The sequence below is a fragment of the Dendrobium catenatum genome, unplaced genomic scaffold (genome assembly GCF_001605985.2).
Source record: "Dendrobium catenatum unplaced genomic scaffold, ASM160598v2 fragScaff_scaffold_842, whole genome shotgun sequence".
Lineage (NCBI taxonomy): Eukaryota > Viridiplantae > Streptophyta > Magnoliopsida > Asparagales > Orchidaceae > Dendrobium > Dendrobium catenatum.
Window position 1 is genome coordinate 579,483 of NW_021319304.1, and position 26,201 is coordinate 605,683.

The 26,201-nt window shown below is 32.9% G+C and overlaps 1 protein-coding gene across 2 annotated transcripts in view; it reads right to left on the reverse strand.

Moving 5' to 3' along the window:
* LOC110098113 overlaps positions 1-24,522 on the reverse strand; it is a 49,108-nt gene extending 24,586 nt beyond the window's left edge. For both annotated transcript variants that reach the window (XM_020824830.2, XM_020824829.2), the window contains exons 1-2: positions 24,255-24,522; positions 23,591-24,164 (exon numbers count right to left, since the gene is read on the reverse strand). In XM_020824830.2, the coding sequence (XP_020680489.1) occupies positions 23,591-24,164; positions 24,255-24,286 (606 nt within the window). In that variant the 5' untranslated portion in view covers positions 24,287-24,522. The remainder of the gene's footprint in view (positions 1-23,590; positions 24,165-24,254) is intronic.
* Between the last annotated feature and the right edge of the window lie 1,679 nt (positions 24,523-26,201).

A 26,201-nucleotide genomic window follows, 5' to 3' on the forward strand; every position in this document is an offset into this window, starting at 1 on the left:
TAATGAGGATGAGTTCCATGTTTCAAAGGTCTTTTACGACTGGACAAGCTGGGTTTACTTTATTTTTGTAAAATTTGACCTTCTATTTTTTATTTGGTTTGATTTATTAAAGTTTGTTGTTGCTCTGTTGATTGTTGTATAGTTGTTAATCAATGTTTGTTATTTTTCTTTGTTTCTTTTAGCTTGGTTTGAGGTGCATGTTTTTTTGTAGTTATCTATTTTTAGCGGTTGTGGGTATTTTTTTCTACTCTTCTATTATGCTTCTAGGTTGGACTATGTTATTTCCCTTCATGAACATGCTCGATGTAATTGTTTATTAGGAGATGTGACGGACTAGTTCGGTTCGATTTGGTCTGGCCGGTTCAACTGAACAGGCCAATCCTCATTAAAATCCCTCCTCGTAACTGCATCTCCTATTCGTGAACAGAACATGAGGCAAATAGAGGGCAAAACCGAACGCATGTGTAGGAAGATTCAGAGAATTCATTTCACCATTTTTAGCAATTGATCGTGTTTAGGGATAAGAATCACCAACTCCTGTTCATTCTTATCGCTAAAGAAGTGATAAATTGGTAGAAATCTTAGTGAACGAAAATAACGACTGAGAGAAGAGGGAAGAAGGTTTATTGAGTTTTTCTTTTCATTTTCATATAAATTTCCTTGTTTTGCTTCATCTAGAGCAGGTTATATTTTAATAAGGGAAAAGAAAGAGATTGAAATAAAGGAGAAGATATTTTGGGAGAGAAAGAGGAAGAATTTTGAGATTTTGGAAAAATTCTAATTGTAAGTGAATTTTCTATCGTGTAAGTGTTATTAAATTTTATTATTTAAATCATATTTTCATGAAAGTTTATATTATATGATTTTAAGGATTTTAAGAATTTTAAAAAGAAAGATATCAAATTGTAGGATTTTAATTTTTTAAGAATTCATCAAGAAAAGAAAATTTGAGATTTGAGGTAAGCATTAATTAAATGAATATTTATAAAAAATTAATATTTTAGCTAAATCATCAAAGAAATATAAATGACAGAAAGAGAAATAGTATGTTTATAGAAAATGATGCATAAATGAAAATAGATAAATTATAATTCATGAAATTATTAGTTTTGATAAGTGAAAAATTATTTTAATGGAATATTTCTTGTATTAGTGGCTATTTAGTTGAATAGAGAAATCTTTATATTATTTTATTTAAAAAAGAAATGAAAAATTACTACTGATCAATTTTCATTTCTGTCTCGTTCATTCGAGCATCCAGGTTGAGTCGTGACAAAAGTGATATCAAAGATTAATTAAGATATAAATCATACTGAAAGAGTCATTATGATGACTATTAATAATTTAATATAAAATGAACTATCTTATTATAAACAGGAACCAAAATGATTCTGAACAAGAAAAAGAAGTGTACTTAATGTTATTGTTAACCATGATGCATTGACACAAATAATGACAGCTATGACTCAGTTTTAATAATCAAACATCAGGGAGTAGTACTGGTGGTGGAATGACTATGGACAAGTATTTAAAGTTGCTTCATGATATGAGATCACCCTTATTTAATGGAGAAGAGGGAACAATTGAGGCTGAAAATTGGTTGCTAAGGATTAAAAAGATTTTAGAAGGAATGTTCTGTCTAGAGGAGAAGAAAGTTTTCTTGGCAAACTTTGTGCTTGATGGAGAAGCTGAAAGGTGTTGAAGATGTCAGTATCAAAATAAAACTGAAGGAATCCCTGACATGCAAATTAAATGCGATGATTTTACACAAATGTTCAGAGATTGGTTCGTGCCTTTTTTTATAAGGAGGCAGATGCATAATAAATTTATGATATTGGTGCAAGGAGATAGATCAGTTATGTAGTATGAAGCTGAAATTATAATATTATTCAAATATGCTCCTTAATTAATACATACGACAGAGAAAAAGTATCACTGATTCTTATATGGATTGAAAGATGCAATTAGACAACCCCTTATTCTTCTGGGAATTAAAGACTATTTAATATTGGTTGAGAGAGCTAGAAGATTAGAAATGGACATACAAAATATTCAAAGAAGATATGACTTTCAGAAAAGAAAAATTGGTGAAGTTATGGGAGCTTCTCAGGATTCACATAGCAAATCCCTTTCAGAAACTAAGAAGTTTAGTTGGAAGAAGACACAATCCAGTAGCAGTGACAATCAAATGAGCACGAACAGTTGCAGCAAGCGTGGTAAGCAACATAAAGTAGAATGTTTATCTGATACAAATACTTGCTTCTAATGTCATCAATCATGCCGCATAACCAAGAACAGTTCTACTTTGGGGCAAAGACCAACAGGAGAATCAAGGATGAATATTGGACCTTAAAAAAAGATTGGAAGACCAAGAATGATAGAATCAGCCACTTCTGCTTCAGGACCAAGTCAAGACCGATAGAATATTTATCTTAGAATATATGCACTGACCCAGAAGGATGCTAAGGACTCTCACCTGAATTAATTAAACATGAAAAGTGAATTAGCATATAATATAAAAAAATTTTAAAGAAATGATATATATTTATGTTAATTTGGATAACGATTCAAGGAAAGCCTGTAAAGATTCTTTTTTATACAGGAGCTTCACACTCCTTCATTTCAGAAAAATTTGCTAAATCAATGGGTTTGAATGTTTATGAGATAAATATAACTTTAGAAGTTTTAATGCCAAATGAGTCTATTATGAATGTTAATGATATATGTCAAGTGACTTTCAAAATAAATGAAAGAGAGTTTGAAGCAACAATAAATGTTTTATCATTGCAAGAGTTTGACATAATATTGGAAATGGATTTGTTATCAAATCATTTTATGATCATCACTTATATGAAAGCTTGCAAGTTTGTATCCAAAGGGTGTCAACATTTTTTTTGCTAAAAAAAAGAATACATATAAGGAAGTTAAAGAGATAAGAGATATACATGTAATTAAAGAATATCATGTGTTTTTGAATGATTTGTCAGGATTACCACCAGAAAGAGAGATAGATTTCACTATTGAGTTTATATTGGATTCAGAACTAGTGATAAGGGCACCTTATAGAATGACAGTCAAGGAGTTGCAAGAGATGAAAAGTCAATTACAGGAATTGCTTGATAAATGGTTTATCAGACCAAATTCCTCACCATCGGGGAGCTCCAGTATTGCTTGTAAAGAAAAAAGATGGAAGATTCAGAATGTGCATAGATTATAAATAATTGAATAAGCTTACTGTAAAGAACAAATATCATTTGCCCAGAATTAATGATTTTTTTGATCAACTAGAGGGAGCAACAGTTTTCTCTAAGATTGATTTACGTTATGGATATTATCAATTACGCATTAAGGAAGATGATCTAGCTAAAACTATTTTCAGAATCAAATATGGTCATTATGAGTTTGTTGTAATGCCATTTCAAATGACAAATGCTCCAGCTGTCTTTATGCATTTGATGAATAAATTTCAAATCATTCATGGATATTTTTGTAATTGTATTTATCAATGATATCTTGATTGATAAAAAAGAGCAATTCCAGTCATCTGCATGCAATGTTGCAAACACTTAAGGAGAACAAGTTGTATGCTAAATTTTTAATGTGTGAATTTTGATTGAGCAGTGTAAATTTTTTTTGGCATGTGATTAGTGGTAAAGGAATTTCTGTTGATAAGAATAAAATTCAAGTCATTGCTGAGTGGCTAAGGCCAATAACAGTTTCAGAGGTGAGGAGTTTTCTGGGCGGTTATTACATGAAGTTTGTAGAAAAAATCTCTCAAATTGTAATGTCGTTATCTAGATTAATTGAAAAGGTAGTAAATTTTGAATGAAATGATTAGTGTGAAGGAGCTTTTTAGAAGCTAAAAAATTATTTAATAATTGCCCCAATTTTAACAATTCCATCAAGTTCAGAAGGATTTCAAATTTTTTGTGATGCTTCATTGAGAAGTCTCGAATGTGTATTGATGCAACATAGTAAAGTGGTGGCATATGCTTCAAGGTAATTGAAAGTTCATGAAAGAATTTATTCCACCCATGATTTGGAATTAGTAGCTATGGTTTTTGCACTCAAAATTTAGAAACATTATTTACATAGAGTCAGATGTGAAGTAGTTATAGATTATAAAAGTTTTAAATATATTTTCAATAAAAAAGAACTTTATTTGAGACAGTGAAGGTGGTTAGAGCTCAATAAAAATTATGATTTGGATATACATTATCATCCTGAAAAGGCAAATGTCGTGGCGGATGCACTTAGAAGAAAAACCCTTGGATGTGCAAATTGGTTAGTCACCCAACAAGAGCAGATAATCAGAGATATGGAAAGATTAGAGATATCAATGGTCAATCAGAAAGACACTAAAGACATGTTATTAAATTGGCTGGTAATTCAATCTACTTTAAAGGATAGAGTATTCAATTCATTACCTCGAGATATAAAATTTCAAGACATTATAAATAAAGTGCATGTAGAACAGTTAGAGAATTTTGTATTTAATGATGAAGGATTGCTAAAGTATAAAGGCATAATTTGTATTCCAAATGTTGGCAATTTAAGAGAAGAGATATTACAAGAAGCTCACCCCTCTGGCTATAAAATTCATCCAGGCAGTACAAATATGTATCAAGAACTAAGAGGATTGTTTTGCTGGCCAAGATTAGAAAAGAGTGTTGCAGAATTTGTGACAAAATATATTCTATGTCAAATGATTAAAGTTGAGCATCAAAAACCAGGTAGCCAACTTCAACCCTTATACTTGAGTGGAAATGAGAAGATATTGCGATGAATTTGTAATTGGATTACCAAGGTCAAGGCAGAGTCGAGATGTAATATAGGTGGTTATAGATAGATTAACCAAGTCAGCTCATTTCTTACCAATCAAGCAGATAAATTCAGTAAAAAAAGTTGGCGAAGATATTGTGGGCTCCAAAAATTCGACCCCGGCCTCCACTCGCTGTTACTTTTCTTCGGGGGAAGTTTTAATGGATTAAGTTTCAGGGTAAATTTTGGGAAGGCAGATAGATTTGTAGGTAAGACACTACCCAGAGATTTCGCCCTCACTTTCTGAGGACTTTATGATCTGAATTTTGGTTTCCTATAGGCGCAAGCCTTTATAATTAATTACCCCTCCCGATAACGAGAGAGAACTTTCGAATAAAGGCTAGTCGTCAATCAAATACGTATAAAGTACGTGTTATTTGACATATAGTAGCAGCATGGGCTTGAGAATTAGAAGTTTGAAGGTTTTATATTTAAAATTAGAAATTTCACCATCGTGCACTTAAAGCAGATGGTGGGGGAATGGATGATGGACCCGATCAAGATCCAATGGTTTCGTCATCCCGGGCCATCGTGGTCCCTGATTTACTTAGTCAGAGGAGGTAGTCGACCTAACCTAATAGAATGATCCTTGTCGGCAGCCATGGATTGCTTCGTCCAAGGGTACCTTATAGACCTAGGATGATTTTTTACCTAAGGGGACAAAATTTGAATATATCTTAGCTAATAGAGGGCTTTATGCCCTATCGATCATATCCTATTGATTCATGTCGCAAGGGTTTGATGCCACTAAGGAACTTATTAGCTCTGACCATAATCGGTATTTCGTGGTGCCATTTGACGGTAAAACCACTCGGTTCAGAGGACTCTGGGTCATAACCATTTATTATGCGGTGCCATTTGGCGGCAAAATCGTCAGTCAGAGGACATACCACATACTTATTGAGAGGATGTTATTTGAGAATAAATCATAGTGATATTCTCGACCAGACATTAACTCTTTGTGAGCTGAGATTATTTTTAAATTTGTCCACCTCGGCAAACTGTTGCGGAGGGTGATTGGATTTTGCTTTAAATATTGATGGTTGAATTTCGATTTTAAATATTCTGAATTTGGAATACTTCGGAATTTTTGGACTTTTGGGCATTTGGGTGACATTTGAAATTTTTGAAATGAACCCCTCTGGTTGAGATTTGCATTCAACGCGACCATCATCGGGGTGACTGGGGTTACTTCCATTTTATTGGTCGAATCCTATCAACTTTGTCCACTTTCCAACAGAGGATCGGATTCTGTAAACTTTGAACCTTTATTGGTGAACTTTTTTTATTGAAGGTTTAATATGAATGTATAAAATAAATATTTAGGTCGACTTCGCGACTACATATTTATTCAATGGTTCGAGCCATGTCGACTTCTATCTACGCATAGAAGAATCGGGATCGAACTTGGATTTTTTTACTTACCCACGCAGCATCTCTAGACGTCACGTGTGTATCCATAACATGCTTGTCGGGGACCATGCGGGTTTTTAGATTACACTTCCCCCCTTTTATGTACCTATGTGTATATAAATTATGGTACATGTGTGGGAGCATTTTGAGAATTTGACGAGTCTTCTACGATGGTTCGTAGAAGTTTGCATTTGTCGTAATACTTCAATATTAGTGCGTAGAAGGAATGTTGGAAGCATGACCATTGTTCATTTAGAAGCTTGCAAGCCTCAATAATCGTATCTAACTCAATGTTTAGAATCTGATTGAATTGAGATTCACTCACTCCACCTTCAAAAATTCATCAAGAAAGAAAAAATTAAGATTTAAGATAAGCATTAATTAAATGAATATTTATAAAAAATTAATGAAAGAAATGATAAATTTAAATGATTGTGTATCCTTTAGATTGTGCTAAGGAACGATAACTTGAAAGAATCAAAGTGGATATTTACATAAATTTTCTTTATTATATTTTTTCTATTTTTAATTTGAGAGGAACATTTTACATAAATGTTTTAAGACTCATGAATTATTTTTGAAACTACTACATATTAAATAAGCAAATATATATGTAAGTATATGAATATGTAAAAAAAATGCATTTAAAAAGAATATGTACAAAGAAAATTGAAAGTAAAATTAGAAAGCATTTATATATATATGTATATATATATATATATGTATATATATGTATATATACATGTATATCAAAAGTATATATAAATGAATGATATACAAATGAATTAAAAATAAATGAAAAGAAAAGGAAAAGAAAAAGGATATGCATGTAAATTTACAATTCACCCTCATATAGCACCACTACAGGAAAATCCCATATTACCGGCGGACGAAATCCGCTGAAATACATAGATATTCCGACGGAAATATACATTTCCGGCGCATGTTGCGGCGGAAATCCATACGCCGGTTTCGGTCGCGTCGATAAATTATTTCCGGCGCCAATTTTGCGTAGGAAATTTCTCCGGTGAAATTTCCGACGAACTACCGGCGAAAAAACGGATCGTTTTCGACGTTGAAAAACGTCTTGATTCCGGCGCCATATCCGCCGGTAATTAGCGTCGCATGATGCGCCGGCCATTACCGGCGGATAAGACGACGCAAAGTGCGCCATATCCGCCGGTAACTGCGCCGTTTATTACCGTCCAGAATTTTTCGCCGGAAAATCCGACGGTATTCGCGTGTTTTCCCGTAGTGCACTGGTTGGGGAAGCAACGTACCCGTGCATGTTAAAAAGAAAAAAACTAAAAATGGAAATGGATGTATCTTAATTGATACATTTAGACCGTTTTCCTATATAAATGGAAATGATTATGAAAATAAATTAAATGTCAAATCTGTTAAAAGAAATATTACATGAAAATGGATAATTATGATTGAATATAAAAGAACATATGCAAATTATAAGGCTTATAATATATGAAAGATGTTAATATTTATTGATTTTGTATTAATAAAGAAAGAAGTATATATATATATATACACTTTTATCACTATTTTATAATTGATAAATGATTATCCACTGAATTTACATGGTAAACTCAACCTGTTAAATTAATGTTTCAGGTAGATCACCAAAGAAATAAAAAAGACAGAAAGAGAAAAGCGTGTTTATAGAAGACGACGCATCAATGAAAATAGGTAAATTATGATTGATGAAATTATTAGCTTTGATAAGTGAAAAAATTAATTTACTAAAATATTTCTTATATTACTAGCTCTTCAGTTGGATAGAGAATATTTTATGTTATTTTACTTATAAAAGGAATTAAAAGTTACTATCATCTGATTTTCGTTTCCGCCTCGTTAGTTCGAGCATCCGGGCTAGGTCATGATAGGAGACTTGATAAAACACATTTATTAAGTTAATGAGTAACTAAAAGTAGAGTTGATGTATAGCTCGTTAAAGCTTATTTGTTTAAAGCTCAAAAAGCACTAAACGAATTGAACATGAATCAAACATGAACACCAATTAATTTAAACAAACCAAACATGAACACAAACAATAAAGCTCGAATCAAACACGAACCAAACTTGAACAAGTTGATAATAAATGAACTCAAACATGAATACTCACATACTCGACTCGGCTCGGTTCGTTTGCAGCCCTAATGAAACAAATTCTGATAAGACTTTTGTTGTTATTACTAAACATTTTAGTTTTATATTGGACATTTCATTTCCAACTTTGTATATTTTATTGTCAGTTTTTTATTTTGTAACGAACTTTGTGTTTATTTTTAAATTATTTGGTGATTGTTTAATATCTTTTTTTGATCAAATCTATTATTACATGCATGTAGCATTAGTGTTTATTTCAATGTTTGAATATGAATATGATATGTATATATGATTTATGCAGGACTGCTGTGTTGTAGAAACATGCGAGAGGATTTTTTTATTTGTTTTTCGTGCAGATTTCTGGCGGAATACCCGCCGAATATGAAGATACGATGAAATGGCATCGTGCTTTTGGCAGACAAATTTAGCCGAAAGTACCGCCAGATAAACTGCCGAACATGTCCACTGGTTAGTGCCCAGCAGAACTTCCTGGTGATTTGTCCACAAGTATTTTCGGCAGTACAGTTCCGTCAAAAATTCCGACGAACAAACCACCGGGAAAAGCAATTCGCAAACGATGAATCTGGCTGCACAGTTTTGTTGGAAGTCTGCTAGTAAATCCGTCGGAAGTGTGTCCGGCAAAAAACTTCTATTGGAATAATGTTTTTGACACCCATTTTATTGCCGATCCAATTTCTGCCGGCAATCTGCAACAAATGCAAAATTTTCGGCAAAATTGCTCATTTTCTAGCGTATTTAGGCTGCTGGAAATATGAGTTTTTTCTGTAGTGTCAGTTTGACCGATCTGCTCCATGGAATCCTTATACATATTTCTTATATTTATTTTTTTGTGCTTGTTTATTGTATTTATTATCATTTTGCATGTTGTCCTTTTTATTTTGCAAGGATCTATTTTTATTCGTGCTCAATGCTCTTACTAGATCTCTTATTTTTTGGGTGATAGTTCTTGGCCTCCCTAAGAGGACATTTTTTTACTAGGTTTTTTTATATTGTAATTAATTAGTGGGGATTTTAGGCTCATTGGTTTTCTATTCTTATCTTTTTTTGTTTTTTTTAGCTCGTTCGAGCAATAGTGAACTTTTGATCCCTGGTTAAGGACTAGTAATTCCTTTTTATATTAGCGCGTAGGTCTGATGATGGATTTCAATTAAAAAAAAACTTTTACAACAAAGGTTAATCATACCTTTCTCCCACTTTAATAAAGGTTTGCTACAAATGCCAACCTATAAGCTTTATCTTTCAAACCTGCTTCATATTCGAAACTTGTGTATATTATTATACTCTTTATTCAAAAACTCGCAATTAACAATTTTTGCTCATTTCTCTTCAACGCCTCTGACGTTACAATCAAGGACCAAAAGACTAATTATGTTCTCCTTCATAGTTCCAATCATAATGGCCTCTATTCTCTTTGCAAAAAATCATCCTTGACTCCATTCCAACAATTGATTGCTCTTTCCACTCTTTGCTCGAAACCTGATATTTGACACTACAATCTTGGGAATCCCAACAAACACATCTTATCAACCAAAGCAAATTAACAAAAATATTCTATGTATCTCTCCCAAACATATATCTTGTATTATCTAATACCAAACTTAGAGTCAAAAGCTATCTTTTTCTACTTTTAAAAATAACTGACACTATTTTTCATTTAATGTTTTATGTTATGCTCTATTTCTTGTTGTGTTGGAAATATTAATTAATTGTGAAATCAACTTGCAAAATTAATAATAAAAGACAATTATAACTTTGACCAAAATTGAAAGTTTGAAACTAAAACTCTTAGTTAGGAAATAAATTAACTAACACTGAAGTATTGACTAGCATTTCAAATCCCGTGATTTATACATCTTAAAACTTCCTGGTTTTACAACAACAACAACAACAACATCAAGCCTTTATCCCACTATGTGGGGTCGGCTACATGAATCCTTTTTCTCCATTGTGTCCTATTAAAAGTCAAATTCTCGTTTAAATCTAATAAAGAAAGGTCATTCCTAATATTTTCTAACCAAGTCTTTTTAGGTCTACCCCTACCTTTCTTAACATAAGTCAAATCTAATACCTCTAATTCCTGGTTTTACATAAAATTAAAATTGTTTTCTACGGACATTTATATGTTTGCTAATAGGATAGCCTAGAAATGGAGTAGCCAACTAGAAAAAGATCTTTTACTCAATCAATAAAATTTAGGATTAAATAACATAGAAATATGAATGATTTAGAATGTAAATTAGGGTTCGACTGGGTTCCATTGCATATTACATCTTTATTTCTTATTTAGACACATTCCCACCTATAGGTTTGGACAAGACACCTGACCTATTAGAGTATTTGTTTTGTCTCAGAAGAGGTATGCTCTTTTAGGAAAAAACTATTTTTAAGATTTTTTATTTCAAATCATTTTGATTTTTGCATGATCAACTAGCATACATTATATTAGAAATAAATTAAAATTTAAAATTTAATTAAATTTTGTTTTAAGTGCATAACCATAATTTGTAAGTCTATGACCACTTAGAAATTTCTCTAGATATCTGCACCAAATTTTAAGAAACTTAAATAACAACAGCCTAGCCATCATTCATTTCATAAAGACATAAATCACAATTTTAAAGCATTGGGTAGAGTTTAGCTGGCATTCTACTCTAAGTATATATAAGTCCAGTGGTGTCGAGTGCTCTTTAGAATCTCCTAAAAGGTTCAAGAGGATAAATCCCACCTCATTATTCCTATATTTCATTAGGCTAGGTTCGAATCTCCCTCGTAGCAATTCACCTTAGATATATCTAGGTTTGAGACAAACTCTCAATCATAGATCCTCATCTTCTGGTAATATTATATCAACTTTCAAATAAAACATCAACTTAAATAATAAAATCTCATTCCAAAATATTAAAGCCCAGCATAAAATAAACTAAAATACTTTTGAGTTTTTCAGAATCTTAGTACTCCCTAGCTTTTTTTCCTTTGACTCTAGAAAACAACTGTTCAACTTTAAACCAATCACATTTGAAAATTCTAAAACTTCCTAAGTCCTTGCCTTAAACTTAAGAATCCTAAAAACATTAATTTATCATTACTTTAATTGAAAGTATTCTTAGGAGATTCACCTCTTTTGGGATGTAATTAATCATTAGGGCTTGTCTTTATGGGAAACTTGTAACTCAATTTTAAAATAAATCTGACCTTATTTTTATAAGATAGATAAAAGATCTCTGGAAACATAAACAATCTTTCAAAACTTATTTTTGCATCCAAATACGTATGTAAAATATCATGTTCATCTTTCGAGATAATATGTTATTATCTTCACTATATTTGATTACATAAATGACAAACTTTTAAAACTTTATTTTCATTTTCAAATATCATATGAGAATGACTTGTAGCCTTTCAAAAGTATATTATTCTCTTTGTTGTATTTGATTATATATGAAAATGATAATTTTTTAAAACTCTATTATTATCTTTAAATCCAATGTAAAATATCATGTCCGTTATATCGAAATGGTATATTATTTTCAATGTAGTATTCGATCAAAAAATATATAAGAACATTATATTTGAGTGGTTTTATTTTTCCCACATAAGTGAAACCAAAAGTACTTCAGACCCTAAGACCATAATCTAATAAGAGATGATTAGGGATTCTCATTTATTTGAATCAATATTATGTGCATGATGAAGTGAGGAGGAAAATTAATTGTGATATGTATGAATGTGTGTGTGCAAGGAGGTGAGTTATATGTATAGGGAGGTGTATGCTCACAAAGCATGTTATAATGTATAAAGAGAGTGTATGCGTAGGAAGATGCATGATCATAATAAATAGAGAAAATAAGAAAAAGATAAAAGGAATTATAAATACAAAAAGTGGGCTATGATGCAAAAATGGAAGAAATGAAGCAGAATATGATAAACAATAGGGTAAAGGGGATAGTTGTAAGGTAGAAATTAAATAAAATGTGTGATATATAGAGTGAGACTTGTGCAAATACATGTACTTATGTGTTTAGTGCTATGGGTGTGAGAGAGATCGAGAGAGAGTCCTAAAATATTATTTTTTTTCATAATTTTTATTATAGATTAATTGAAACAGTTTCACAATCTTTTACCAAATGTCATATAATGGAGAAAATAATTATAGGGGAAGATATATAGAATTTTTTTTTTTTTTCAAGTTGTGCAAGAAGATTGATGCTAGCAACCTATACCCATCACTATCACCACCATTACTACACACCACCAGCTCATAATCCATGCCACGACATCAGAAAGAAGGAAGAGGCATAAAGCAAGGGAGATGAGAAAAGTGAATGAGAGAATAAGAGGCAAGGAGTGCAAAAAATAATAATTTGTATTAATCTTATATTATTTGAAGTAATTGTTTCTTATATTATGCTTGTGTTTTTATTGTATCTATATTAAAATAAGTTATTGTTTACATTTGGATAGATTGGAAAATACTTTATGATGTGTAGATTGACTCATTATGTGAGATATTGTCAAAAAAAAAAAAAAAAAAACTTTTGTATCAATTAAATTTCTTTAAGCAACTCGAGCTACCGAAGAAAAATCTATCAAAAATTACCAATGACAAATATGCTAATGAGTTTTTGTGGATATTTTACAGGAAATTTCCAACAACATATCCACCAAAAATAATTGGTGAAATTTAAATAACATCACCATCGGTAGGTTTATAAAAAGATTTGGCATAAAAGTTTCCCTTCCACGATTTCTGTATTCATGTGGAGACTTTTACATAAATTTATCCCTACGGAGGATAGACTGGTTTCTAACGGTTTCAGTTTAGCCTCTAAATGCCAATGTTGTTATCACAAAGAGAATTTACATCATGTTTTTGTTTCGGGTCCTGTTGCCATTAGAACTTGGACTTTCTTTGATGATTTATTTAATCTCTGCATTGTTTTAATGCTCATACTACTCTTCGTAATTTACTCAATTCGTGGTTTATATTCGTAAAGGCCATATTCGTAATATTATTCCTTCTCTCATTCTTTGGTTTCTTTGGTTAGAGATGAACAATTCGGTTTTTAAGGGCATTAAAATGAATCATCTTAATGTTATTGATAGGGTGAAAGAGAAGACTTTCGCTTTGATGGCTGGTACTCTGATTAACATAAAGAGTTTTCAAGATTGTTATTCTGTTAGTAAATCTTTAGGGATTAACTGGGGCCGGCCTATCTCTATTATTAATGTTGATTACTGGTGTAAGCCTCCTCCCAATTTTTATAAACTTAATGTTGATGTGGATATTGTGAATGGTAAGGCTGGCTGTGCGGGTCTTATTAGGGATTCATTGGGTGATTTGTTGGTTGCTTTTCCGGGTCCAACTCAATCTAACCATCTTCAGTCTAACTTGCTTAAGGCTATTCTGTTTGGTTTACATTTATGCATTACTCTGAATGTCCTTAATCTGTATATTGAGGTTACCACTGGTGGTGTTTTAGCTCCTTTGCGTGAGCTAATTGACGCTGGTTGCTCTCATAACGATTTTTATATTATTAGGGACATTAAAATTCTGTTGGTTCAATTTCATTATCATCTGTCTCAGGTTGGCAATTTGGGTAATTCCTCGGCCTCTTGGTTGGCTAATTAATTGGGGTTGTAGCTTAGATTATATCACTGATTTTATTCCTAATACTATTCCTTCTTACCTTAAAGGTTTACTCTATCTTGACAAATGTGGTACTCCTTATGTTAATCTGTAATTGTGCTGGCTGTGATGGGTGTTCTCTGTTTTTCTGTTTTTATTTAGGTGTTCATCCTTCTTTTTTATGTCTGCTCCCTGAGTATTTCTGTTGTTATTCTATACTTGTCTTGGATTTTACTTTGGTGCTCTGGTGCTGGAAGGTTCTGTGTTTTCCTAGCATATTTCTGTTTGGTGTTTCTATTAACCTGGGTGGCTGCAATTCTTTCGGGTTTGTGGTTCCTGCTGTTTTCATCTTCGGGAATATTTGTCTTTTTTCTGTAATGGTTATGGGTTGTTGGACTAGAGCTATGATGTGGTGGGTTTGTGGACTGAAGCTCAATCCTTTAGTTGCTCTCCTTCTTGGGGGGATTACTTGTTGGTTGGGTTGGATCTCTCTGATGTGGTGTTCTGGGGATAATCTGTATGATAATTCTTGGTTTGGTGTATTTTCGGGTGATGGCTATTCCTCTTTTCAGCCTGTTGGGGGTGAAGGCTAGGGGCTGCTGCTTGCTGGTCGTTGGTATGGTTGTTCCTTTAGCAGTAGTATATCCTGTGCTGATTATTATTGGTTTAACTAGAGAGTGTTTTTCCTGTATTTTGATATGCCTCCCTTATGTTGGATTGAGCGGCTTCTGGATTAGGCTGATGAAGTCGATATCGAGGATTTCCTGAGCTCACACAGTCTAACTCTTAGGCCTTGCATTAATTGGAAATTTCTGAACATTTTAAAGCCTTTAGTTTTTATTTTTCAATATGTTTATCTTTATGTTGTTAACAGCCCTTTTGGGTATAGTTTGGGTTTGTGTTCTTTCTATTTTTTGCAGGTGTGGCTATTTGCTAAGGCCACTCAGGATACTATCAGATTGATTCTCAATGAGTGGAGGATCCTCTTCGTCCTTTTTCTGAGGAGCATTTTTGGGGCTAATGTTCTGTTAGGCTGGAAGTTTGTGCTGAACGAGGCCTATCTGATTAGCCTTTTTTGGGTGGAGCTCATTTTGGATCAGTCCAAGGTTTTTTGTAGAAAGATTGTGTTATACGTCGATTCTTTCATCTTTCTTTTTTGGATGCTTGTCCATAGCATCTTTAGCTTGTTTTTATTTTGCTCTTTCTTTTTTGTTTGGGGAGTTTATTGGCTCGATCTTAGGTTCTTTACTGTTTTGTTTTGTAGCTCCTCTGAGCATTAGCGAGCCGTTGATCTCCTTTACATTTGTGTAATCCTTTTTGTTTTTTAACATGTATTCCCCTTTGGGGCTTTTGTTTAATATATATATATATATATATATACACACACACACACAACAACAACAAAAAGCCTTTATCCCACTAAGTGGGGTCAGTAATTATCAACATATATATCTATATTTGTAAGAAATTTGTTAGAAATAAGGTTTATCAATAGAAAATAGACTATTCTTGACAATTTTTTCTCAAATAATTTGTAATTTCCATGATAAATTAACCCAAATAATTGATAAGCTACGATGATGATGATGATGATGAAATAATAATTCAATATTCAAAAGGTCCAATAGCCATCAATACAAATTAGGTCAGCTAAGACCAAAATAGGTAGTAACATTTTATTTTAGTCTATAACCCAAATTTCTTAAGCTTATGGGGTCTATTTTTTTTGCAAAAGGGCTCCTACTTTAATAACTACTCAATAGGGATTCTACTAGGTCATTTCATAAGAATTTTAATCAAGGTTCTAAAATTGCTTGAAATATTACCCAATTTCTTTATCTCACCACTAAATAAATGAGCATAAATTAAGCCACTTTATTTTATAAATTTTAACTTGGTTGGTATTAAAATATTACTAATAAAAATTTATATAGGTAGTACGTACATGATACATGATAAAACTAATGTACAACATTAAAATTTCCTTTGTAATGTTATTAGCAAAAAATTTTAATTAAAAGTTTATATTGGCATAGTCCATTAATTTTATTAATCAATTTTTTTCATATGGATGCATTTTATTACATTAATCTTATCCACAAATACACTGCGAGGAAGGGAGTGTAACAAACAAATTAGCTCACACACTACAGGAAAAACGTCAAACACCGGCGGTTACTATGGCAAAACCGGCGGTTTTAAATTATACCGGCGGCTTATTACCGGCATAAAATAAATTACAAACTCTTGCAAATGTCTAGTGAGAACAAATAATCACATAAAACATTAAAGAATACCTTCAAATCCCGATTTTTCTTCAACTCACACGAAAAATAGGGTAGCCGGTGTGAGATCGACGGCGGCAAGATTACAGACCTTGATCGCGCGATAGGCGGCCGGTGTGGGGTCGGCGGTCGGACTGAGTTCGTCGGCGGTCGGAGAGCGGTCGTCGGCGGCAAGACGTACAGTAGGCTAGGCACGATCGAGCGAGACAGGCAAAGGCGACGGCATAGCTCGTCCGAAGAGAGAGAAGAAAAGATTAGAAATGAAATGCGAGGCTCGGGCCCGTTCATTTTAGGGCATTTACCGACGGTCTTCCGGCGGTCGTGACCGTCGGTAAGATTGAAATCCGGCGGTTTAACCGGCGGTTATAAGACTGTCGCTAATACCGGCGGTCTAACATTACCAAACCCCCGGGTAGGCCGCCGGTATTAGCCGGCGGCCACACCGCCGGATTAACCGCCGGTAATACCAGCGGTCCTTAACCACCGGTAAGCAGCGTTTTTCTTGTAGTGATAAAAAAATTGAAAATTATGATGTACGTCCAACGAATTCTCATCTACCAAAAAAGGTTTCTAGCATCTAGAAACTTCCTAATATTTTTTTAAACAAATTTCTTTGTTGAAAATCAATCATAGGATATCATTAGCATGTCTATCTATATATCAGTAGCCTATTTGCTGAAAATTCTCTTAGATATTCAAGCAAAAAAAATCATTTTTATTTATTAATTTCCTGAACTTTCTCACTCGCTCTCCTCACTTTCTTCCTTTTCTTTAGCCTTTTTCTCCTTGGCTTTTGTTGTTGTTGGCTCATATGATGCTTGACCACTACAACAATATACATATATACATATATGTACATATATGTACATATATATATACACACACACACTACAGGAAAAATGCTAATTTTCGACGGAATTTCTGGCGGAAATAAATTTGTTAGAAATTCTGATGAATTTCCGACGAAATATTTCTGGCGGAATTTTAAGCAGATTTTAAAATTTTCTACAAAATTATTATTATAAATATTTAAAATTATTTATTTTGTTAAATTAAATCAAATATTATTAAACTAAAATAGTTAAAAAGTTTTAATAATTACTATTATATTAATTTAAGTAATTAAAATAAATTAATTAGGTAATCTAATATATATTATTAAATAGATTAAATAATCTGAACATCTTATGTATTAAAATTAATTATTACGAAAGCGTAATTTAAATAAAAAATGCAATTGAAATAACATTGCATGCATCACAGCTCATCATTGGATAGAGCTTGTCTCAAGTGGGCGGGGTTTGAACCACATGCAGCATAGGTGGGCGGTCATACAGGCGTGTTCGTTGGCGGGCCTTGTTCACGTGTCTGTGAGTTCACAGGCCCGCAGTGATAGCAGGTGGGACTGGTTCACGGTAGGGCGAGGGTTGCGGGCTCAGTTTACAGGGCAGGCAGTAGGCCCGCTCGGGCTAAATTTTAATATTTTTTTATGTTTTTTCCTAACCAATTTCTGGAAGAAAATCTAACGGAAATATTTTTGACAGATTTTTTTTCAATGATGTTTGTTTTCTGATATATGATTTACCATTGGAAATCCGCTGGAAATAAAAAATTATTAACGGATTTATTCATTTTCCGACGTAAATGGCCACCAAAAAATGAAGTTTTCCTGTAGTGATAAATGACGTTTTTCCTGCAGTTTGCCTGAAATCCCAGTCTCCCGCCCCCGCCAGCGCGCTCCGGTGCCAACCTGCCCGGAAGCTCGTTTTCCCGCCCACGCCAGCCCGCTCTCCCGCACCAGCCAGCTTGTCAGGTGATTCGAACCCAGGTGGGTTGAAAAGAATCTCAAACAACCAACCGAATTGCTGGACATGCAAATACATTTTAAAAGTCAAATTTTTATATTTAAACAATATATTTAATTATACTAAAAAAAATGATTCTAATTAATTTAATTATAAAAAAAATGATAATTAATAAAAAATAAAAATTAATATTTACTAATTAATTTTAAAATGAAAATTAATTAAATAGTTAATAATATATTTAATTGTTTTTTGTTAAATCATTTAAATAGTTAAAATTTTAATCAATTTAATTAAATTTTTAAAATTCCGCCGAAAAAATTGAAAAAGCCGCTGGAAAATTCTGTGGGAAAGAAACCATCAGAAAATTTCATCGAAAAAGTTGTCTCATTATTTTCCGTCGGAAAACTGCTGGAAAGCCGCTGGAAATGAGTGATTTTTCTGTGGTGTACATAATTGATTTTATTCAATTAATGGATTTTAAATTACTTTTAATAAAATGTAAAAAAATAGTTAGCAAGAAACACTCCATAAATATGGCAATTATGACTCTTTATTCAAAATAATTTACTTAATTTCATATTCACACATTTACTTAATTAAATTAGATGCATATTCATCTAACTTGGGTGCTTTTTGACTGTTGTCTTCTTTCCTCCCTGCTCTTATTCACTTTGAATATGTAATTAGATAGGATCATTGGCTCATTAGGGTTTCTTTTAAAATTGGTTGTACTTCTTTGGTTGTAACGAGCATTTGATCATTTAAGGACTTGTAATTAATCAATTTTCATAATCAACGCGTAGACCCCTCTCTGCATGAGTTTTAATTGTATATTTCAATTGTATAATCTACTATGAACATCAATGTCATGACCTGGCCCAGATGATCCAATTACGAGGTGGGAATAAATAGTTGAATATTTATTTAAATTTCATTCACTAAAATTTTTAACAATTACTATTAATTAAAATAATGAAAGAGCCGCTACAAACTCAAACACTACAGGAAGTCAGCTTTTTGCGGCAGAATAATGTCCGTCACAAATGTCGGCGAATTTTTTCGTATAAATCTTTATATTTTTTGCGGCGGATTTGCATGTGACAGAAATTCTACCACAAACTTGCGATGAAAATTGCCGCCACAAATCCGCTGCAAGCTGAGTTATAATATAATTTAAGAAAAAGCTTTTTAAACGCTTTTGTCTCCTTTGCCGAGTGGAGAAGGTCGTCGATGGCTTTAACGAGTGGAGTAGAGTTCAAATCTCGGACAGCGAACAGTCCGGTTAGGCATGGCAGCTCGATCAAGAGCAGACAGCAAGCAGCCCGACAAGCTGGGAAGAATTTGTGATTTTTTTTGCTGAAATTTCACGCCAAATCCATCGCAAATCAGCTGGAAATATTTGCGACAGATTTTTCCCGCTGCAAATAATTTTATGATCCCAATTTTTGTGTTGGATTATATTCTACCGCAAATCATATTTTGTAACATATTTTTCTTATTTTGCGATGGATTTATCCATCGCAAAAAGATAACTTTCATGAAGTGGAAATGCATAAACATACTATAACTAATTCAACAAATACCATTCTCTCGAAGCGTCGCGCCTACAATATATACCCCTCTTTTACTCATTTAAATTCTTTGGATAATATTTGTGAATGTTTGCAATTATAGGAGTGAGTTATAATACAACTTAGGGAGCATGTCATGCTTCAAAATTATATTAATACAAGGTATTTTGAATAATATATAGATGATTATTATAAAATATAAAATAAATTATAATATTTAAAATTGAGAATGATCATTAATCACATCTTATGCATATATATAACACTCTTATTCTGTTTAGCATTTTTTATGTAACTAATATAACTGTTATAGGAGACATTGTCTTAATAGTACTAATTAAGGTACTTTCATTTTCATTTAATTTTTATAACATTTTTCATTTCACATGTGGGTATATTACACCCCTAGGGTCCCAACCAATATCATATGATGGTATACTCCATAAATCAACATGCACAAACAAGCATTCGATCCTATCTAATAATTTCATTCATATATATAACATTCATTCAATTAATTATATATATAATAATGTGAAACACAACATGCTAATTATTGTCTAATTCCAAGATAATCAATCCTTGAATCTGAGAAAGATAAAAATTATACTTTATGTTGCAATAATAACTAAATAAGTATAAGTCTATTTTCTTATAAGAAAATAAAATCATTACTATAATTTAAACACACGAGTACTTGCCTAAAATCTAGATGATTCAATAATTTCCCTTACCCTGTCCTTTGACTTCAATAATATGACATACATAATCGAATACAATGTTTACCTTAATTTTGATATAATTATTCATTAATATAATCCTACTAATCTAATTCATCTTTTCTTTTGTTAAAATGCATAATACTACTTAATTTAAAAAATCCATTAATCTAATGTATAAAACATCTTCCTATGACTAAAGTATTTAAATTTCAAATTCACATAAAATCTAAGATTGTGTATATTAATAATGTAGATGTCATAATTAAAATATTTTTAATTGAACACAATGATCAAACTTATCTTGATAATATGATAACATTTTAAATCTCAACTAAAACTCTCTCTCTCTCTCTCTCTCTCTCTCTCTCTACAATGCTCATCCTTAAGTGATTTCGTAGCTCTTGTGCACAACAATTCTCAATCGCACAAATTGTTGACTCACTCTCACCCTTGCATGATGGCTCGCATCTAGGTATTCTTTCCCTCGCTCTCTTTTAATAGAGACGAAACTCTTTCATCTCCCTGACTCCTACTGATGGAAAAAACCCAATATATATGAAACTCTTCATCTCCCCTGACTCCAACCAATGGAAAAAACCCCTCATCTTCTCGCAAGCCAAGCTACGACAATCTCCTTCGAAACTCCAAATGACGAATATTTCTTCACCTTTCTCATCACTAGGCGACAACCAACCTTTCACCTCAAGGTTGAACCTTCTCCTCCTTTGCAACTCTTCGTTTGTCTTTCTCCAAGACTCCAGACACATCAGGAAAATCTTAAATTACTGACGGACATTCTGGCGGATATAATGCAGAAATCATTAGAAGGAAATGGCATACTTCATTTTTTTCGTTGGAATTGAGCTGGAAAATACGGTTGAAATATTTTGTAGGAAAAGACTTTCTGACACACGAATTACCGTCGTATGAATATCTGCTGGAAATTTGCTGGAAACGAAAGATTTCCTGCCAATGGATTTTGTCCGCCGGCAACAAGCCATTTTCATGTAGTGAGACAACAAAATGAACCCCTTTGCCTTTTTCGTCCTTACACGACTCCAACACTACAGGAAATTAATTATGAATTACCATCGAATTTTGAAAAATTCAAGCAGATTTCCGACGAAAAATTTTTTGACGGTAAAACACACGTTGGAAAAATTTTTTGACGGTAAAACATGCACGTTGGAAAAATTTTTTGATGGTAAAAAACTGCTGGAAAAATTTTCCGACGGATTATTTCAACCGGACATTTGTCTGGCGGCTTGCTGGCGAAAAAGCCGCCGGAATAATTAAAAAAAAAAAAATTAAAGCAACTTGCCAACCCTTGTCGAACTCAGGCTGCCCGCAAGCCCGCGCTGACACGCTCCCATTCCAGACTAAATTTAATTAATTTAAGAATCATTTATAAAATAGTCCACTAGAAATTAATTTCGCCGGTAATATACGATTTTCCTATAGTGCAAGTAAATGAACACAGATGTTCATCAGTTCGATTATTACAATCAACTAAACCTTAGATATATCATCAATACGAAACTGGAAATAGTTGTATGCTTTTGGTCACCATAAGTTTAATAAAACTAAGTTTATGATTTGACCTTGACAAACAATCAAATGAAGGATTGGAGGCATATACAACAAACAAAATTAATCTCTTAAAAAAAATACCATTGACAAGTAATTAAGTTTTAGGAATTCATAAATGATTCTTCAAAATACATCTAATGTTAGAAGCTGGACTTTGTATGTGCTTATTTTGAAAACTTCAAGCAAGATCGAAGTAAGAATTAATGTAATTGCATTAAGAATTTCAAGAATTATGAAAATAACAATGAAATTTCCATGATGTGTTGAAGGTCTTCCTTCGAAAGCTTCTTGTAATTCCTTTTCAATCTTACTTTCCTCTTCTCACATTCCAAAGTAATCCTCCAAATAGTTGATCGCTTTCAAATTATGCAGAAAAACTACAAAAAGACGGCGCAAAATTTTGTTTTGTGCCCCATTAGTAAGGATTCGTTAATTTCAGCCCTATTCATGACAACTAAAATCACACTTCAAATAAACTAATTGGTCGTTCGAAAACTCGAGTCCGAAATTCCTTCCAAGTCTTTTTGAAAAAACTCCTCATACTAGTCTACACCGTGTATGTACAGCTTATCTTTGGAGCAGTACACGTTAATTTCATTGTACGTACTACATAACTTCAAGACTCGATTAGATAAAACTTTACATCTCCTCCCAACAGAAAGTTTATACAAGATCAAAGTGCATAGACTCGTATTAATGATGTTTAATCATAGCCAACTTTAAAAGCAAAACATAGCACTTAGCAATGAAGCTTAATTGCTTCTCAAACAAATTTGCTTGCTGACGCACGAATTAGGTGAGATAAATTTACAGCTTAAACAAACAGGAACAGCCTATCAAAACATTTCCATAAATATATTCACGACAAGCATAATTAGCACATGTAAGGAGGAACAAACAATTACAATGGTCCATCATAACAATAACTCCCAACTATTGCTAGTCAGACGACAGTCAACAAACACAATCAGGGTCAACTCGTGCTGCATACATATCATTACCAAAAGAATCGCCAACAGTTAATTTTATCATAAATATCGCATACAAAGAAGCAGAATTCCAAATATAAAAAGATATTAAAGGGGTCAAACAACAATTATATTCTGCATACTAAGATCCTAAAACAAATGGTTTCGTTTAGAATCTTATCTATACTAATATCCAAAGCCTAACGCAACCCCCTTATTTACGGAAATAATTAAAAGCCATTGACGAATACTAGGAAAAAATAAAGTTCCCAAGCACAAAACAAAAGCACTAACAATGTTCCTGCCCGATTATTTCGCAAATAATCACATAAAATAATGACTATCCGAAGCCCGTTCGATCCTAATTACAGAAATTGATGAAACAAAGACCCAATTCTTATCGCTGAAAGCAAATATTTAAGGAAATTTCGGAGAAGAAGACAAAAGAAGATGAGCAAACGGTAAAGGCGTTAACATCTTCCTGCGACACCTCTTTGTGCCGTACTGTATGCCGTCCGGTTTGAGAATATGGACGCCAAATTAAATTAAAATTTGACTATAAAAAAAAGGAAAACGAAAGTGGGAAAAAAATATTCTCTACGCAGAAAAAGCAGATAGCGAAAAAAAAAAAGAAGAAAACTTACCTTTTCCAAAGCACAGATCTCCAACTTAAGCCCATCTTTAATCCCCTTATTCTTCTTCTTCTTCCTTCTCTTTTTCTTCTTTATAACATTATCTTTCATCGCCTTTTTCTTTCTGATCACCACATCAATCTGCTGCTCCGTATCCTCATCAAAGGCATCTTCCTCTTCCCAACGCTCATCTTCATCACTATTAGCCTCGTCAACATCAACTCTGCCAGCGATCAACGGTGCGGCGGCGAAGAGCTCAACGATGGATCGCTTCTTCGGCGTCCTTTGCTTTCCCTTCGAGGTCCGCCTTACCTCCTCACCCGCTATAGGAACGGCAGATGGCCCCATATCCATCCGCGTCGGCGGCAGTATGTCATCTGCTCCCAAAGTCGCTACCACCACCGTATCTTTGCTCCGATCGTCCTCCTCCTCAACTATTACCATAGATCTAGCGGAGGACAGCTCGTCGGCCCACCACTTGAACCTCCGCACCGAGATAGACGGCAGCAGACATCTACCCTCGCTTTCCCCCTCGAACGGCCAGCATCTGCGTAAGTCGATGCTTCTCATCCTCTCCGTGTACTCTCTATGAAGTTCAATGGTATGGATCAGATCTAAAGAAGAAAAAAGGACGATAGAGAGGGAGAGATAGCGAGAGAGTGAAAGAAAGGGGTACCGAATGGAGAAGCTCTCCGTCACAACCGCCATGGCTTCGCCGGCTTGGATCTGAAGCAGAATCGGAAGCTAAAAAAGGCAAAAAAGAAGGGAAAACTGCTGATCAAGAAGGGAAGAAAGAGATAGAGAGAGATAAAAATCTCGTTATTCTCTGAGCTGAAAAGAGGAGTGGGAGAGGAGAGTGGATGGGAAGTCTATCATATAATAAAATGATAAATAGGGAGGAAGAAAACAATTTTAGAGAGAGAAAGAGAGAGAAGCAGCCGCTTGCTTTTTAGCTTTCTATTTCCCGCTCTCCGCCTGTTTCTTCCGCACTCGCCCACCTCATTTATTGCCGAAAGCGACGTATGATGAGAAATTAAACAAATAGCATCACTGTCAGTCATACACGTGGCTAAATACCATCCGTCAGATGTTGATATTAAGCGTGCTTTGTTATCGTGCAGGTCCGGATCAGGTAGATCGATCCCGACTTTAATCCAACTAAATTAGAGCGATAAGGCCCATCCACTTAATGTCACTCTATATAATTAATAAAATTTAAATAATTAGATCTAAAAAAGTAATTTTTTAGGTTTATTTGTTTTTTTTTATTGATGTTTATGAATATACTAATTTGCTATTTAATAGTTATTAGTTAAGTAAGGTCAGATGTTGATATTAAGCGTGCTTTGTTATCGTGCAGGTCCGGATCAGGTAGATCGATCCCGACTTTAATCCAACTAAATTAGAGCGATAAGGCCCATCCACTTAATGTCACTCTATATAATTAATAAAATTTAAATAATTAGATCTAAAAAAGTAGTTTTTTAGGTTTATTTGTTTTTTTTATTGATGTTTATGAATATACTAATTTGCTATTTAATAGTTATTAGTTAAGTATGTAGCAATATTATTAATAGGATGTTTTTAAAATATATGTATTTTTGAAATATATATGTTACTTTAAAAAATAAAAAATAAAAGAAATAAACATAAATACAAAGTGAATTTTCTGAAAACATCATTTTCCCCATTATTTTCAGACATAAAAAAATGTTAGTCTTAAAATATATATTAAGCTTTCAAAAATCTTTGTGGCAAAGAATTATAATTTCGAGAAAATTAGGAGGCATGTTTACTCCTAGAACGTCAATGTGGGATCTTCTCTTAGGGTCATCGACCAATTAAAATCTCCTTAATTATAAGTTCAACTTTTCACAAAGTTCGTGCATTAATTTGAGCAAACATTAATAGGAAATTTTCTTTTTAATTTTTTAAGTTTGCTCGAATTTTATCATAGATGTTATGATGGGCTCCACAAAATTAAGTTTGAAGTATATAAAATGGTCCTAAGGACAAAAATTTTATTAGGATAAAGTTTTTCAAGCCCAAAGTTAGGCTTGGACTAGACTAGAATGGCTAAATTGTGTGACCACCTCCAGCGGAAACAGTGGATGCTTGTGCCTGCCCGCACCAGTTGATGTGTACATATCAAGCAAGGCATTTCCAAAGAGGCATCATTTGATTCCTCTTAGGTATCATATATTTTTTTATTTTTTATTTATATTTTTTCCTTTCTTCTTTTTTTTTATTTTTGTTTTTTTAAATAATATTTTCAAAAACTTCACTCTCTCCTCTTTGTTATCAAATTTTTTTAATTAAAATTTTATTTTTGTTATAAAAAGGGGATAACTTTGCAGTTTCAAAATTTTTATCTTATAACTTTTTATATGTTGTAGAGATTAATATTATGAATATTTTTTAAATTTTTTTGAAAATTTTACAACTATGATTTTGAAAATTATGAAATTTTTATCAAGTAGAAAAAAATTTTGTATGCTAAAAAATGATGTTGTAGTACAATTAAAGACTTTAAATAATATTTTACACAATCTCTAATAATTTAATTATTTATTAAAAATATATATTTTTACTTAATAGGGTTTACTACCATTATAGAAAATTA